A 17734-nucleotide genomic window follows, 5' to 3' on the forward strand; every position below is an offset into this window, starting at 1 on the left:
AGGCGGTTGGTGGATTGTGTTCATTCATCCACCACCCTCTAGAACGTGCTTCCAACTCTTCCTTCCGATTGGCTAGAAACTCTCCTAGTTGCTGAACTTGTCATGTGTTCTCAGCTATTGTCTCAGCCCCTAACTGCTCACAGGTGCTACCTCTCCATTGAAGATGTATTCATCACACTGTGGCTGGAGTCCTCCCCTCAATTGCCGTGTAGCTGTCATCGCCTCTGAGGGATCCCACCAGCCATCGCTGCATGCCGGCTGTGCCAGGCACTTGTAGCCCTCTGCGTTTGTGCTGGCTGTGTCCTCAGGCACATTTTCTTCCTTCGTGACTACTATGTTAATTCTGTTTGTCCTATGTCTAGTCAAATGCCGCCTCTTCCATGAGGCTGTCACTGGCCTTCCCACCACCAGCCCCAGTGTTATTTCCCCGTCCCTCTTCCAAGCTCTCACAGCACTTGGTCTAAGTCTCTTGTCATTTCATCCAGCTGTGTATTATGAAGTTTGCTTGACTCTTCCCCTTCCTTGATCGGCTCCTGGGTGGAGAGACACTGACTTTATCATCTGCAAATTCCCCATGAAACCCCTAGTGTGCTGCCTCACATATAGTAGACACCCTAAAAACCTTTGTAAATTGAATCAAAGTTTGGTATTTTTTTGTTTTGTTTTGTAAGTCGAAGATGGCTGCATCTAAAGGACTCAGGCCAAGGTATTAAAAATAAAAACAAAACTTCTTGGTTATTCAAAAGGATCTATCAGAACCCCAAGAGGCTCAGTATCAAGCTAGTGAAAGGGTTATTCTGCCTGTCCAATTCCAAGGGTGCAGTTTTTAAAGGAGGGACAGCCGTGTTTGGTCTGCTTGTCCTCAGGCAAGGCCTCTTCCACGGTGCCCCCATGGAAGCTTGCATTCAGTGCCAGGGGCAGGGAGAAATGGGCAAGCCTCTTAGACACTGGGGCTTCAGCCACCCTGGCATATAGAGTCCTGCACTGTTCGTCTTGCCCAGAAGAACAAGCTGTACCCACCCATTCACAAGATGTCCTCTGCTCACATCATTGACAGGCCTGGGAATTTCCCACAGGCCATCTGCGTGTGTTCTGCTGTCCTTGTCTCCCGAGTTTTTTGGAGTATTGTTTTTTTGTTAATCAGCTCTTAGAATAGCAACTGCTCTTCCATCAGGAATTGTATCCCATTGACTTTCCTAAGGTGAGAATCTACTCATTTCTTTTCTGTAAGCATTTTCCCCCTTCCTGCTGGCATTGCACAGGCTTACTCAGTGAGTCCAAGCAGTGTGAACTCCTAGCTCTTACAGAACTGAGTTACTTATAAGATACATATCTCCTAAATCCCCGGTGGCCACGGTAAGTGCCTCAGTGGCAAACTGCTCTGATTGTTCCAGTGCAGCTCTGAATGCTTCTTTTACTTGTGGGTCCTGTCTCCGACCCAGAACCACCTGTGGCCTTTAATTCCTGTTACTAGGAGAGAGGAGAAGCGATTAAAACCCTGTCAATATATTCATTTATTAGCTGCCCTTTGAACTTTTTTGAAAGCATTTTACAAGGTACATGGCATCAGGTTGCTTAGGAACTTTTGCAACCTCCTTCTTCAACATTCTCATTTTCATTTGAATCAACTTGACACATCTGGACACCTGGCATGGCAGGGTGGCCACCTGCAAACACCGTCTTTCCATGTCTGCACCTTCAACAAGATGTTCTCTGTTCAGCTCCAAAAGAATTTCTATAAACACATTACTTTTGTCTTGTTCACAAATCAAATTTGGAAAGAGGTGCAGTGTTTGGGGATTGTCATAAGTCTATTTATAGATAACTTAATTTCAAACAAAAACAAAACTTTGTATCCAAGGCAGTTTTCTTTTGATATGGGAAGTTATATTAGCTTAAATGTCTTTGAAATTGAGACCCACACTCTGGCCATGAAAAGTGAATTATCCTGTACTAGTCCTTGCTCAGGAAGTGATCAAAACACCTTTCCTGGCTCTTTTGTGAAAGCAGATTTAGCCCAGCATATTTTTTATAAATTACACTTTAAGTTCTGGGGTACATGTGCAGAACGTTCAGGTTTGTTACATGGGTATACATGTGCCATGGTGGTTTCCTGCACCCATCAATCCATCATATACATTGAGTATTTCTCTAATGCTATCCCTCCCCTAGTCCCCCACCCCTCAACAGGCTCTGGTGTGTGATGTTCCCCTCCATGCGTCCATGTGCTCTCATTGTTCAGGTCCCATTTATGAGTGAGAACATACGGTGTTTGGTTTTCTGTTCCTGTGTTAGTTTGCTAAGAATGATGGTTTCCAGCTTCATCCATGTCCCTGCAAAAGACATGAACTCATCCTTTTTTATGGCTGCATAATATTCCATGGTGTATATGTGCCACATTTTCTTTATCCAGTCTGTCACTGATGGGCATTTGGGTTGATTCCAAGTCTTTGCTATTGTGAATAGTTAACCCAGCATATTTTGATAGGAGCCCAGCACTAAGGAAGTTTCCCAACTGATGGAAATACAAAGACTTTATATGCACACATTGCTTAGCTGTGTGGCAGTGCTCACAATGGATTCTCAGTCAGCAGTGAACCTACTTCAGAACAGCGATGGTGGGGGGAACATTCTGAAGAAAAGCCTTTCATCCAGAGCTATGATACCTTTGCTGCATAAGGAAAAGTGGCCAACTTTGCTTTTTCTAGAGCCAGGACACAGACCTTTTCAGTATGTCACCTTTGCTGCTGCTTCACACAGTTCTTCAAAAATAATGACTCTCACTCTTCTTTCTGCGGTCTCGTCAGAGAGCGGGAATCCTGGCCAGCTGGTCAGGTGGCTCAGAAAAATGGCACAGCTGTTTCTGAAAGTAGCCCCATTCATAAGATGTCTGCTGCCCACAACTGCAGTGTTGAAGAAAGGCACACTGTTATAAAGAGCTTCTTTTCTTTAAAGAGGAAAGAAAAATACATGGTGTTTACAGAAAAGAAAACTGGACCCTCCTGCTTTCTTTTAGTGGCCATGTCTGAAATGGAAGTGGGAAAAGCCATAAATCCACACAGGCAATTGCGCCTTTAAGGCATGATTCATACTGACTGTGCTGCCTGTGATGGAAAACCCAGCTAGTTAAGCAAGACCTGCCAGAAAGTCTCGCACAGCTTCTCTACCACGGCTGATGCCTGCTGTCTTGTGACATGCTGGTTGTATGTGAATGAATGATTGACACTTTCTCTCTCTCTCTCACTCAGTTCATGACCAAGAACCCCACCATGCGCTTGGGCAGCCTGACTCAGGGAGGTGAGCACGCCATCTTGAGACATCCTTTTTTTAAGGAAATCGACTGGGCCCAGCTGAACCATCGCCAACTGGAACCACCTTTCAGACCCAGAATCGTAAGTGTCCCAGGCTGTCACAGAGACTTTCCTTTCTTCAGATGTCACAGCATTCCACCAAAGTCCATGGAACAGCTGGATAGCCCCTCTGGGCGACAGACCAGAAATTCAGCCAGACGCTGCACAGGGCAGCCTCCCTCGGGGGAGGCTGGGCTCCTTGTTCTTGGGACAACATGTCTTCATGTGCCCAGGTTAATTCTCACGAAGTTTCACCCTCGTTTACACAAGCTCCAACTTCCCTTAACCTAAATTTAAATGTTATAGGGTTTAAGAGGCCTGAAACTTTCCAGGTTTCCCCAAAAGAGTTTGGCTAATTGAGAAAGTCAGTGTTCTAGCCAATTTCCTCACGCTCCTTAGGGGACTTTTTGTGCCTTTTCTAAGCCCCTGAGAAAGCAGAGAGGGTGTGAGATGTTGCTCACGTCACTGAGCCTGGCCTCTTGGCTTGGAGTGCCTGGGTCTGTAATAGCTGCTGCAGTGCAGAGCCCAGGCCAGGCTTCCTTTGACAAAAGAAATACTGAGAGCTCTAGGAGCTCCTCTCCAAGCTCTGCAGCTGAGGCGCTGGCCTTCCTGAGGGTCCCGCTTGTGGTCTGACAGCTGAGTTCGTGCTCATCTGTGGGTCAAGAGCTCCGCAGTGGGAAGGTAGAGAAGCCAGGCTAGTGATAGATCAAGAGTGATGGGGAGGCCTGGCGTGGTGGCTCACACCTGTAATCCCAGCACTTAGGAAGGCCAAGGCAGGACTGGCCAACATGGCAAAACCCTGTCTCTACTAAAAATACCAAAATAAAATAAAATAAAATAAAATAAAAATCCTTGTGTGGTAATGCATGCCTCTAATCCCTGCTAATCAGGAGGCTGAGGTAGGAGAATTGCTTGAACTAGGAGGTGGAGATTGTAGTGAGCCGAGATTGCGCCATGCACTCCAGCCTGGGCAATTGAGTGAGACTTTGTCTCAAAAAACAAAAAATGATAGGGAGAGAAATAACATTGATTCAGATAAGAACAGCGAGAGGTATTACACTCACTTAGAAATGATCTTTGCAACATTTGTTTATAAAGATACTCAACTTTTAAAAGCATACAGTTTTTAAAACACAATCACTAACAGCCTACTAGGCTGTTGGACACCAGGCACCCGGAGGTAATTGCCGTTCCTGCAATGGGCAGCCCCCTGCCAGCCGCCCTGGGATTGGGGAGAGCATGGCCTTCAGAGGCTGGAGCCTACGTAGTCCTAACTGCACAGCTGGTCCAGCAGCGCGTAACGCATCTGCCTAGAGAGCAAAATGACAGACAGTTGTTCCCTAAGCTCAGCACTTCCAAGAAGTCTTTTGGAAACATCTCTTCAAATGGATAGAACTCTGTGCAAAAAATAGGTAGGACAAATGTGAACGTACCTAACCTCTGTTGACAAATACACACCCTCCGTGAGGCCTGCTGGGAAGTGCCGCCTTGGTGAAATCAGAATAAAGGGTGAGTGAGCCAGCTGCTTTTGGATGACCAAATTAATTCTTAGCCTCCCATTACAGCTGGCCTGCTCAGCAAGATTTTCGTGGGATTAAGGAATTGGTGGTTGCCAAATGCCATCATAATGCACAATGCAGTGGAACTGCTGTAAAGCACAGTTTAATCATAATGGTAACCGTAAATAATGCTACTGAACAAGCCACAGAGCACGCCTGTGAACTCACTGGAATGGGCTAAGTCCCATGCAAGCTGAATAAGCCTTAAGTGCACAAAATCTGACCCTTGTTTCCCTTTTTTTGGCAGAAATCCCGAGAAGATGTCAGTAATTTTGACCCCGACTTCATAAAGGAAGAGCCAGTTTTAACTCCAATTGATGAGGGACACCTTCCAATGATTAACCAGGATGAGTTTAGAAACTTTTCCTATGTGTCTCCAGAATTGCAGCCGTAGCCTTATGGGGAGTGAGAGAGAGGGCACGAGAACCCAAAGGGAATAGAGATTTACCAGGAATTTCCTCTGTGGGAACTTCCCAGTATCAATCAGCCTTAGAACAAGAACCTTACCTTCCAGGAGCAAGTGGAGAACTCTGTGAAGGATGGAACTTTAAGATACCAACTATTTCGAGTCCAGAGGGAGCCATGGCACTAGAAATAGTTGATACTGAAATGAGATTTTATGAAGTATACTGCTCAACCTATGAGCGTCTGTGGCTATGGGCTTGGGATGTTAACAGGAGCCAAAAGGAGGGGAAAGTGTGAAGAATAAAGTAGATCTGAAAAATTCTGAGCCAAACGGGCTTCTTAATTCAAGAGACAAACCAAGACTTTCTGTCAACTGTGCTATACTCCTCTTTAAGCCAATGAACCCCAACTCCTGGCAGTCTACAAGAAGTCTCTTTTTGCTAATGAAGAATTTAAAGATCTTTTTAAGGAAATGAAGGGCTTTCCAAATAGAATGATTTACTCTGAAGAAACAAAAAATGTTATCTCTGAAACTCACAACCTTAAAGCCCAATCTTGAAAATATGTTGTGCATCAAGACAACAACTTCAGCTTCTTCTCTTATCCTTACTTTCTTTAATAGATATTTATTAAGTGTCCAGTGAAAAGGTGCCACAATACCCGGTATTGTAAACAACAGGTTTGCATTCATGAAGCTTTCATTCATTCTGGAGTCTGCTGATTTACCTGAATGGTGTTTGCATTCCGTGAAATGCTTCTCCACATTGAGTATGTCCCACTTTTGTCTGCACATAACTCTTTCTTCACAAGAAGGGTCACTGCCACAACAGCACAGTCAGTGGGCAAACTACAGGTGCGTGCTGCCTGCCTGCCTGCCTGAGGAATCTGATTATGTCTATATCACTGTGTGCTCATCACTGAAGAATTGCAGGCCACTCACGTCAGTGGCCAGATTTACAGCTTATAAACATTAGCAGTTTATTTATGTTTTAAGATGCAAAGATGTGTGTTTGATATTTACTTTAATAATTAGAAATGGATCTTGTAAACAGGGCATATATCAAAGATGACCTTATAATATGTACCCAAATATACAGTTCAAGACTTTTGTCCGACTGGGAATAAATGCATTTTGTAGCAAAAGGGAGATTTTGTCTAGAATGATTTGTCTCCTTCCCACTAAGACTGGATTTCCAGTCAAAATAAAACCTCGAGCAGAATGGGTAGAACTCAACTTACAGAAAAGTCCTGAGAAGAGAGGTTGATGTAAGCTGTGATTCTCTGAAGTAGATGTGGCCTGTCTCTTACTGACCAAAACTTCTGTCCTGAATGAGGGTGATGACTGCTAAGCAGAGCTGTAACAGACTAACCCTCAAGATCTCAGGGGCTAGATATCATAAATGTTTATTTCTCATTCACATAGAGCAGCATGTAAGTTCAACAGTTCTCCTCCATCTTACAACTACACCACCTGGAAAGTGAAGCTTTGCAAAGCCTCCAGAGCAAGGAAGAGACGTGGAGGGGGTGCCAGCTGCCTCTCTACCTCTCCTAGGAGGGACACACCTCACCTCTTCTCACACTGACTGGCCAAAACATGGCTTCCCTCTAACTACAGATGGGATAGGGGAATGACAGAGCAGCTGAGGAGTAGCTGGCTAGTACTGACAGTCTCTTCTCTCATAGGTTCTTTTTTTGCTTTCCAATGTGAACACTCACTTTTGAATGAATAGACTGGCTAGGAGCTCCCCTTTCCATTTGTGTCACACTTAGCACTCATAGTCATTCTCACCCACATCATACCAGTAGATCTTCATGACGTGCCCACTGTGTCCACTGATGACAGTGTGAGTATTGCAGTACATATTACAAATGGGAAGAGAGGCTCAGAGAAGTTGAGTTCATTGGTCTCCCGAAGGGTTCAGGCTTCGTAAGGAGTATATCCAGGTCTAGGGTCTAAATCTTTAATGCTCTGGTCTGGGAAAGGGAGGGATCATTCTGACTTTGGGACTTTTTTGGCCTTCATAGCTCCTCTACTTTGGGTCTTCTATTGCTCTGTGGGATTGATCAGCTTTTTGGTATGGTTAACTCCACTCCAGTAACGAACCACAAAAAATAAAGCTTGCCTCCTGTTTTATTCACAAAACTCGTTATCATAGCCACACAGAGCTGAAACACTGTCTTCGGTAAGTCTGTGATCACTTAGCAACTTCGTTCTTCACAGCTGATTCTCAAGTCCACTATCTGGGTTCCACAGTTTGGGTTGAGTCCATTCTTTTGAGGCTATTCGTTCCATGCCTATCAGGTTATTCAACAGCTAATGATGTTGCTAAGGTGAGATTTCTAGAACTTCTTCCTCAATCCTCTTTTATATCTGAAAAGAGAGAAGATAAACCGAATATTTACCTAAAGCTCAAAAGAGTCTTCAATTCCTGGAATTCTACTTCACATCTTTCTTCAGTTCTGCTAGATCTGGCATCCCCTTCCAAGAGATCACAAGGCTGCTTTGCCCACACTTCCTGGAGAAGGCTGGCACAGAGTGGGCAGCGGGCCATTCAGGCAGCTGGGGCAGAGTCCAGTGGGGCTGCTGGCTTCCCTCAGCTCAATGGGCAGCTTGGAGGTCACCCTGTGACCTTTCACTCCCTCAGGACCATCTTAAGACATCCTCAGCCTTTATCATCCCACTGTCCTTCCCACCCAGTCCTCATCCCACACCCATTTGCTCCTACTCTCTCAAGCTATTCCACACTGACCTACTTAAATTAGACACGTGGCCCTGAGTGTTTAAAAGGACAACTTCAAGTCTTTGCTTTGGGATGTGAATCAGCCTTTGACTGCAAAAGGTGTTTTCACTTAATGGCTAACATGTTGCATGTTTATTGCATGTGAATCCCTATTCTAAATACTTGAAATGTATTTGCTTCTTCTGTATCCCACGAGGTGGGTACTCTCAGTTTCATTGTACAGATGGGGGAAAGTGAAGTACAAAGAGATTAAGTCACTTGTCTAATGTCACACAACTAAAGCAGTGGGGTCAGGATTTGGATTAAGCAGTTTAACTCCAGGGTCTCTACTTTTACCCCAGTTCACTGAGGTTCTTCTATGAAAACCAATTTCATTTTTCCACCTTTGTGGGGTTGGCAAGATGCACCAAGATAAACTGCCAGCTGGGCAGGACAGTATTAGCCTTTCCCTGGGTAGAACAATTCATCAGTAGTGAGACTGTATGATTTGCATATCAAAGAGCTAGAACTGCTAACCCCAGTTCTTGGAACTGGGGCAGGCAAGGGTGATGAAATCAGGAGTTCAGACTCCTTGAGGAAGGGGAAGAGGAAATAGTCTGGTTCTCTCTGAATCCCGTGAACCCCATCTGAACCCCTAGGGTAACTTCTGAGCCTTGGTGGAGTTTCCAGTCCTTTCTCCCCTCCTAGAGGAGCCACTTCTTGTATCAGTAACTCCTTTTTACCCACCCTGCTGGCTCATGCAGCAGCATCAGGAAGAAGGTGTGCAGCCTGGAGCCTACTTGGCAGCTGCATGTTTACAGCTACGGAGCGGAGCTGGTGTAACTTGGTAGCAAAGAAAAGAGCAAAAATAGGCTGGGCACGGTGGCTCATGCCTGTAGTCTCAGTACTTTGGGAGGCTGAGGTGGGTGGATCACTTGAGGTCAGGATCTCAAGACCAGCCTGGTCAACATAGTGAAAGCCCATCTCTACTAAAAAGTTAGCCAGGCTTGGTGGTAGGCACCTGTAATCCCAACTTCTCAGGAGGCTGAGGCAGGAGAATAGTTTGAACCCTGGAGGTGGAGGCTGCAGTGAGCTGAGATCATGCCACTGCACTCCAGCCTGGGTGACAGAGGGAGACTCTGTCTCAAGAAAAAAAAATAATAATAAATGCAAAAATTAAAGCATCCCATTTGTCACTTGTTGATCTTAATTGAACTCTGACTTCAGATAATCTACCCACTTCGGCCTCCCAAAGTGCTGGGATTAGAGGCGTGAGCCACCGCACTCAGATCTTAATTGGATGCACATTGCCTTGAAAATATTACAGCCATGGATTTGGCCATTTCACATGCTAACATGATAAAACTGTTCATTATTCTCAAGTTTGGTCATCCTGGTTGCTTAATCTGGCAATGTTGACTTAAAATGACTAGACATCCCACAGTGATTGCCCCTGGCTCAGGGTCACACTGGGCCCTGTAACATCTCATTTTACGTCATCCAAGGATAAGACTCCAGTACAACTGTAGTAGATGTTTGCAATGAAAATGAGCCCTGTGGTGAGATGTTCCTCTGAATTGAGTTGCAGGTTGGACAGAGCTGGCCAGAAGACAGCTGTAAAGGAGCTTGTAGTCTCCCTTTATTCCTGCGTTGAATTAGAACCAAAGCTAAGGGAGCCACCCTGGGCTTCATCCTATCCCCACCTCTTCACCTCCACTGCCCTGTCAACTGTTTTTTCCCTCCTCCTGCTTCCTCGCTCTTTACTCCCCAATGTAGTAAATCCGTTCTGCACTCTCTCTCCCTGCACCACTTGATTCTTAGAGCCAAACTGTTATATAGCCAGTTTTCCAACCACCAAGATGACATAAATTTTGATTTGCATATTTATTTTATAGGCTCTTTTAGAGCCCAGAAGTGGCAGTCACCTTTCCCATGTGTTTCTGTGATTTTGGCATCACCCTGTGTCAGCAGCACAGAGTGCCTAGGAGAGCCCCCCTACCCTATGCTGCCCATGCAGTCTAGGAGGCAAGATGTGGCATGGGTAAGAGCCCTGGCTGGTAAGAGTAGGGGGCAGCCCTGGAATCCACTCTTACTGTGTGTTCTTGAGAAAGGGTAGTTCCTTCCCCAATTTCAACTTTCTCTCATTTGTGAAATGGGAGTGAGAATAGCGCCTGCCTGCCTTGTGTTAATACTGCAGGGATTAACTGTGATAATATATGTCAAGCGTTTGCCACAGAGCTGGGACACAGAAATGCTCAATCGATGTTGGCTGTTATTATCAGCTCTCCCACAAAGGGCTGTGGAAGGTTGCTTGTGATGTCCATCTGAAAATGGACAGAGTAGGTCACTCGTGTTATCCATGACACCCATCCCTTTGGATGCTGACACCATGCCAGCTCCAATTTGGAGGGATTTCACTTTTCTAACTAACTGGCTACAGAACCTCCTCAGGAGACCTTATCAATTCTTCTCCTAGGATGTTCTGAGCTCCAACTGCTATACAGGATCAGTCTTAAGTTTCAGATTCTGCTGCTTACCCTACAAAGAGGCCACAAAATATCCACAATTTTCCTAAATGGCTTTTCTCACCAGTCTCAGGAATTATTTTGTCCTGCCAGATTTAACACAAAGGTACATTTTAGGCGCTTCTGACCGAATAACACAAAGACCACACCCAGCATTGGTATTGCCAGTCACCCTCTGGTTACTCACCATGCCTGTGGGCCAGTTCAGAGAAGAAAGGACATGTGTCCAGATGTTCAGTAGAGCCTGGCACACCTAAGAGTTTGAAGCCAATAGGAGAGCCAAGAACCAAAGGCGTTTTCTTCCTAGATTAAGGTATCTGTGAAGAAGCTTTCTAGTAAAACAAGAGTCTCCATAGTCCTGTGTATTCTTATTGGAAAAGGCCTCAGCATTCCTATCCCCATGCACCAGCCCTTCCAGATCACCCAGGGCTGCCTTTCTCATGCCACTAAGGCAGTTCTTACCCACAAAGGTGTCATTCTTCCGAGGGCTTAGACCACAGAAGAATTTAGGCTAGACAAAGTGAAGATTGTGTAGGCACCGAGTGTGGTCAGACATGCAAGTGGATTGCAGAGGGTGAGACAGGAATCTTCTTTGGAGACATTTCAAATTAGAAACCAGGATAGTCTAGTAGTCATTTGACCCGACAGAGCCAGGAATAACCTAGATGGTCTCTCGAGTTCTTGTAGCCTTGTACTCTTGGCTAAAAGGGGGTATGGTCAGTTGGTCTCCCCTGATAGATGCCAACCCCACGCTACTCCCACCATATAGAAAACCTCTATCATTTGAATTTTATCCCTGTCCATCTCTGTGCAAACCGCATGCTCTAGCACACCTATGGACCTTCTCTGCATGCTGTCTCAATCCCAGGATTCCCTTTAGGCTCACGTAGATCACTTGTCCCTCAAGTCACATAGTTGACACTATCTCATACCTGATTGCCTTTCACATGCATGCATATTAGTCAGGATAGGCTAGGTTATGCTGCAGGGACAAACACTGATCAGAATCTCAGTGGCATGAAATGGCAGTAATAAAAACCATAACAGCAACTATTATTTTTTGCTCATTCAAAATGTTCATCGAGGGTAAGCAAAGGGTCCTATTCATGTTAATCACTCAGGGACCCAGGCTATCAGAGCCCAGCCACCACCTCTCATCACTGCTATTCACCGGAGGAGAAAGTGTCTCACCAGCACTGAAATGCTCTGGCTTGCAAGTACTATACACCATTCTCCTCTGGACTTGCTGGCTAGAATTATTCACACGGCCTCACCTGTCTGTGCTCAGGAGGCAGAGGGCTGGAAATAGTTGGGAAACAAAAGTAATGACCACCACATTAGCTTTTCACATATTGGAAGGTGGTTATGCTGTCCACTTGCCTTTTCTCCAGCGGCTCACTCCAGTTACCTCCTCACTTGCTGTGCTACATGTTTCTGCTCCCTTCATCACTCAGTTAGTTCACTCTCCTCTGAATACGATCCAGCTTTGTATCTCTCTGCGGTGGTGTCTAGAGCTGAGTTCAGTTTCCTAGGCACAGCCTAACCATGGCAAAACTCAGTGGAACTCTTCCTTCCTCACATCTGAGACATCACACTCATAACCCTAGAGGCTAAGATTGCATTTTATATTTTTTTTGGCAGCCACAGCACCCTGTTTTATATTCACTAGATTCTAAGCTCAAGAATCGTAGGGACTATGACTTCCTTGCTCATTGTTCTGGCCCTATCACTTGGAAAAAGTTCTGGTAAATCCTAATACTTGTTAGATGACTAAATATATTGAATTTATTGTCTTTGCCTATGCCTAATTTTTATTCATGGTGTCAAGACCTATTGCCTCCTTCTCATCCTGATATAATGAGCTTTTTCAGACCCAAGTACAGTTCATGTTTATTTTTTCAATTTGTTCTGGCATACAGCTATCAGAGTGTGTGTCCGACACCCAGCTCTGATTTTATCATTCGACAACATACATGTCTTAAGCACCTACAATATGCCAGGTGCCATGGATACAGTTATAATGAAGACAGACCACAGGGCTGCCTCACCATGGGGTTAATTTGGGCAAACAATATAACATGTTTTGATTAGAATGTAAATTCCATGAATGCAGGGATCTTGGGGTGTCTTTTTCACTCTAGTTTTTTCAGCAACCACAATATGCCTGAAATGTAATAGGTGCTCAATAAATACTAGTTTCATGAATAAATGAATCTCTAAACTCATGTGCTCTTCTATATTAGAATCTTCTGGGAGGGCATGAGTAGCTTGAAAACATGTAGCCCTTTGTCCCATTGTTGGATTTTTGTGTTTAGTCATAATGTTGAAGGTATCAAATCTCAAATAAGATTAATGTAAGACTTGAAATTTTTCTATTAATCCAAGGAGAACAGGGATTACGCAAGGTTGCAGAACCACTATTCCAGACTGATACTAACCTATTAATCGGCACATTCTCGGTACCGTTGTTTCTTGAATCCAGGTTGGCCAGAAGGAAACAGGGTGAGACTTTGTCAGGTATATTGCTGAAGTTCAGCTATGCAAAAATGATCACCTATCCTTGATCAACCAGTCCAGGAACCGTCTAAGAAGAAAATGAGATTCGACTTACAAGACCTGTTCTTTATGAACCCATGCATAGCTCTAATGATCACCACCACTCCCAGTGCTCATTACTGCTGAAATAATTGTTCTGCAATTCTGCCTACTCTCACTGAACGCTTTGTATAATCCCTTTATCTACTTTGGGCTACAATTCATTTTCATCAATGAGTATTATACTTGTGTCATCTCAAAAAATCATTCTTCTTGAGAAAAACAAAAACAAAAACAAAAAAAAAAACAGAACAGAGTTGAGGAATCCTGCTTTCTCTTTCATCCACAAATGCTCTATTACCAGAAGGGGGCTTATATTTCTTGTGAACTTCTTGCGCTGATTTTAACTTTGGGAAGCTTTTCTGTTTTCCGTTTTATTACTGCCATTTCATGCCACTGAGATTCTGATCAGTGTTTGTCCCTGCAGCATAACCTAGCCTATCCTGACTAATATGCATGCCATTGTCACGGAATACTGTGACATGGTAAAAGCCCCATAAAACTGCATACCAAAACCATACCTGGACTTTCTGTTGAAACTGCTCTCTATAACCCTGATGTGACAGGCAAGCAGTCCAGACTCATGCCATCTTGGCCCCTACAACTTGTAATAAGTAACTAAGTTCTGTAATTTCCACCCCAGCCAGGCAATGTGTAAACTAACGCTTATCTTGACTTCTGTGAACCACTTAAAGTAACAATCGGAACGTCCGGAGCCCCTCACCCTCACCCCCGCCCAGGAGGTGGTTTACAGAATGTCCATAGTCCACTGGCCCTCGGAATGTCCAAAGCCTCTCGCCTCCACCACCGCCCAGGAGGTGGTTTATGGGCATAAAAGGTCTTGACACCCTCCTTTCGGGGCCACGGGTTGGAGAGACGTGAGTCCTCCGTGGCCGCCGGCAATAAAGACCCTGCAATTTGGCATACTTTTGTCTTGGTGTTGACTTTCTATGCTCGCTCTGGTACAAGGTTAGCATAAAAATGAACATTTCCACCAAGGTCTCTAAATATGTAATAGACTTCCTTCAGAGAGAAGATCACTGGACATCGTCAGTCTACAATTCTCGGTGGGGATGATGGATCTGAACTGGAGGGCTCTCCCAACCCTGAGAGGCTAGCGTACCATAGTGTGGAATGGGCTTAGCAAGCACACTATTATTGTGGTGTTTGCCCTAGGGGGCCCACTGGGGCAGCCCTGAGTTGGCTCACCATCATGTTTCCACTGGCCACATGCCCAGGCCCCTGCTGCTCTCACTGTCCCACACAGTCATGAATCTGTGCACAGCATTGCTGGGGGCTCAGCAGTGTGTACAAAAGGCACAGCAGCTCGGATGGCAATGAGATCAAACAAATGGCAAGGGCTTTCTCAGCCCACTTTCATGCAGAATGATAAGTAGTTCTCTGGGACTCCTGCTTGTATCATTAGCATCCTGGAGGCATTATGAAACCTCTGAAGTTCACCCCTACTGATTTGTCCCCCATTATCCTTATTCTGTCTTCTAGGAACTAGAGCTAAGCACCTTTTCTAACAATGCAGAATGCCAGTGTAAAGATCTGCTCTGGGGAGGTGTGTCTTCAGAGAAAGCTCTGGTAGGGGGATGAAGGAAAACATGTTTTTAGCATCAAAGACCAGGTTTGAGCCTGGCATGGTGGCTCACTCCTGTAATCCCAGCACTTTGGGAGGCCAAGGCAGGTGGATCACCTGAGGTCGGAAGTTCAAGACCAGCCTGACCAACACGGAGAAACCCCGTCTCTACTAAAAATACAAAATTACCTGGGCATCATGGTGCAGGCCTGCAATCCCAGCTGCTCGGGAGGCTGAGGCAGGAGAATCACTTGAATCTGGGAGGTGTAGGTTGCATTGAGCTGAGATCGCACCATTGTACTATAGCCTGGGCAACAAGAGTGAAACTCCATCTCAAAAAAAAAAAAAGACCAGGTTTGAGCACTTGTCCCATTTTCCAGTGGTTGGCTGGAGCTGGATCACGCTGGTTCATGAAAGCTGATTGTACACATCTCTTTCAAGTTAGTGCTCAGAGAGCTCACAATGGTAGCTTAAAATTATTGTGGGACTATTTATACCATGGAAATTGGTAAGTGCTAAAAGTCAGGACTCTTTTTTTTTTTTGAAACTGGATCTCACTCTGTTGCCCAGGCTGGAGTGCAGTGGTGTGAGCCTAGCTTAATGCAGCCTCAAAGTCCTGGATTTCCTGGACTCAACTGATCCTCCCACCTCAGCCTCCCGAGTAGCTAGGACTACAGCCTCCTGCGCCATGCCTGGCTAAATTTTTTTTCTTTTTACTTTTGTAGAGAGAAGGTATTGCTATCAACCCAGGCTAGTCTTGAGCTATTGGCCTCAAGTGATCCTCCTTACCTGGGCCTCCCAAAGTGCTGGGATTACAAGCATGAGCCACTGCACCTGGCCAGGACATTTATTAGTTTTATTAGGACTTTTATTAGTTTTATTATTTAGACATCTTACCAGCACAACTTTGCAAATAGGGAAATAGTGAGAAAATCATGGTCTTTAGAACCAGGCAGGACCAGGTTCACCCTGACTCTGCTCGGCTGTTGTCATTGAAAGGGGTACAGAGGTACTGAAACTTCCACGAATCTTAAGTTTCCTTGTCTGTAAATTAGTAACTAAAACCAAAATATTAACACCCTCAAAGGGTAGTGTGAGGATCAAATGAGATAATGTCCACAGATTGCTAACTAAATTAAGCTCCTCCTCTTGGGGCACATAGACAACAACTTCCAGGGAGAAAAAGAAAACGCCCCTGAATTGCAGCTTTTTTGCTTTTAGCTATGGATAACATTCCCAGAAGCTTCGCGACCTCGCATCCTCATACCCCATTGGCCAGTTGAGCATCACGTGACCATCCCTAACGCCAATCACTTGGCAAGAGAATAATGAGAGCCAAGTCACAGCTCCTGAGGGAGCCCTGGAGCCCCTGTTGGCATTAGTGGAATTTTTAAAGCCCCCTAGATGGTTCCAATGCGCAGTCAGAATACAGAACCAGTGCTGAGAATCTAAGTCTCAGACAAAACCTGAGGCCCCTGGGGCTGGAGAGAGGTTGATTCTCCCCTCGAAGGACAAGGGATAGAGAACCGAGTCAGGGATCCGGTAGTGGGGGATGAGGGAGGAGAAAGGATCGCTGTTTATCAGGTAATCACCAGTGCAGACTCAGTCTCCATGCCCAGCTCCTGGACAATCTTGGGGCAAAGAGCTCAGTGGGAAAAAACCAAAGACATTGAAAATGGTTGTCCTTAGAGATAAGGTGTGTAACTGTTGGAAAATAGAAATAAAGTCTTGAATTAAGCTTTGAGAAATGGTTCTATAATAAGGGGTGGGAGGGAGAGAGTTTACAAAACTTTTGCAACTTATCTGAGAGGGTAAGACATGGCCTGCAGTACTTGCTGAAGAGGACTGCTTGCCCTGTTCGTTCTGCAGCTCCTGTTACAGGACTGAGTTAAGCCCTGTGAACACCATGTGCTTATTGTAGACAAACCCTGCCTCAAAGCCACAGGCACCGCAAACTCTGTTAGGTCTGTATCTCTTAGAATATTAGGACCCTAACTGGTATTCTAGCCACTTACTTCCTGAGGCTCAGAGCTGCTTCCTGGATTCAGAGAGCCTGTCAACAGCATCTGCTGAGTGTAGAACATGGACTATGAGAAATAGGGACTTTGGAATCAGGAGACATGGATTTGAAACTTGATGCATTCATCCTGGGCCGGCTGTTAAACACTCCCAATCCTTGGTTCTCTTCCTCTATTAAATGATGATACAATAACGTTACCCACCTCATAAGATTGTGATGAAGTTAAAAAAGGATAACTTGCCTTGGGGCATTGGCTCACACCCATAATCCCAGCATTTTGGGAGGACCAGGCATAAGATCGAATTAGACAAAGAATTTGACATCAGCCTAGTTAACATAGTGAAACTTCATCTCTTCAGAAAATAGAAAAATTGGTCAGGGATGGTGGTGTTCACCCTTAGTACTAGCTGCTCAGGAGGCTGAGGTGGGAGGATCACCTAAGCCCAGGATTTTGAGGCTGCAGTGGGCTATTATAGCCCCATTGCACTCCAGCCTGGGCAACAGGGCAAGGCTGTTTCTTAAAAAAAAAAAAAATAGAGAATAACTTGTGAACTCTTCTCAACACAAATTATATTTGGTTGAGACATCATTATTTCCCCATTTAAAGGCCCCATAGCCATCAGTCAAGGAAGGGAGAAGTCACTTTCTAATTCATCCCGGAGGGGGTGGAGTTCAGACACTGCTTCTAAGAGCAGGCCCTCCTTTCTTCACTCCCTCTGCCTTATTCCCCAGTCACCCTCAACCTCATTCGATTCCATTTGCCAGGAAGGGGGTGAGGAAAGTGGAATTAAGGATTTTTCTTGTTTGTATTTCCCATCACAGTCTGTCTCAGAGGCAGAACACCGAAGTCTAGAATTTCTCCCTGGTCCTTTCTACACAGCCCGCGGTGCCACCCATAAAGATTTCCATTCCAAGTGAAAGCCACTGCGCTTCAAAAGCAGCAGAGATGGGTTCTCCTTCATGTCCCCTGTACAA

The 17734-nt window shown here is 45.1% G+C and overlaps 1 protein-coding gene and 1 long non-coding RNA gene across 4 annotated transcripts in view; one reads left to right on the plus strand and one right to left on the minus strand.

Moving 5' to 3' along the window:
* PRKCH (protein kinase C eta) overlaps positions 1-6461 on the plus strand; it is a 237209-nt gene extending 230748 nt beyond the window's left edge. For 2 of the 3 annotated variants that reach the window (XM_064374910.1, XM_064374911.1), the window contains 2 exons: positions 3249-3392; positions 5157-5479. In XM_064374910.1, the coding sequence (XP_064230980.1) occupies positions 3249-3392; positions 5157-5303 (291 nt within the window). In that variant the 3' untranslated portion in view covers positions 5304-5479. Of the gene's footprint in view, positions 1-3248; positions 3393-5156 lie in introns of all 3 variants that reach the window. The other variant, XM_064374909.1, reaches the window with a different exon arrangement.
* Positions 6462-7427: 966 nt separating this feature from the next.
* Positions 7428-17734, minus strand: part of LOC135274245 (uncharacterized) — a 45230-nt gene continuing 34923 nt past the window's right edge. The window contains exons 3-5 of the long non-coding RNA XR_010342056.1: positions 12998-13143; positions 10747-10876; positions 7428-7685 (exon numbers count right to left, since the gene is read on the minus strand). This is a non-coding gene — a long non-coding RNA (uncharacterized LOC135274245). The remainder of the gene's footprint in view (positions 7686-10746; positions 10877-12997; positions 13144-17734) is intronic.

The sequence above is a fragment of the Aotus nancymaae genome, unplaced genomic scaffold, assembly GCF_030222135.1.
Source record: "Aotus nancymaae isolate 86718 unplaced genomic scaffold, 86718_ANA_hifiasm-v0.15.2.pri h1tg000011l, whole genome shotgun sequence".
Lineage (NCBI taxonomy): Eukaryota > Metazoa > Chordata > Mammalia > Primates > Aotidae > Aotus > Aotus nancymaae.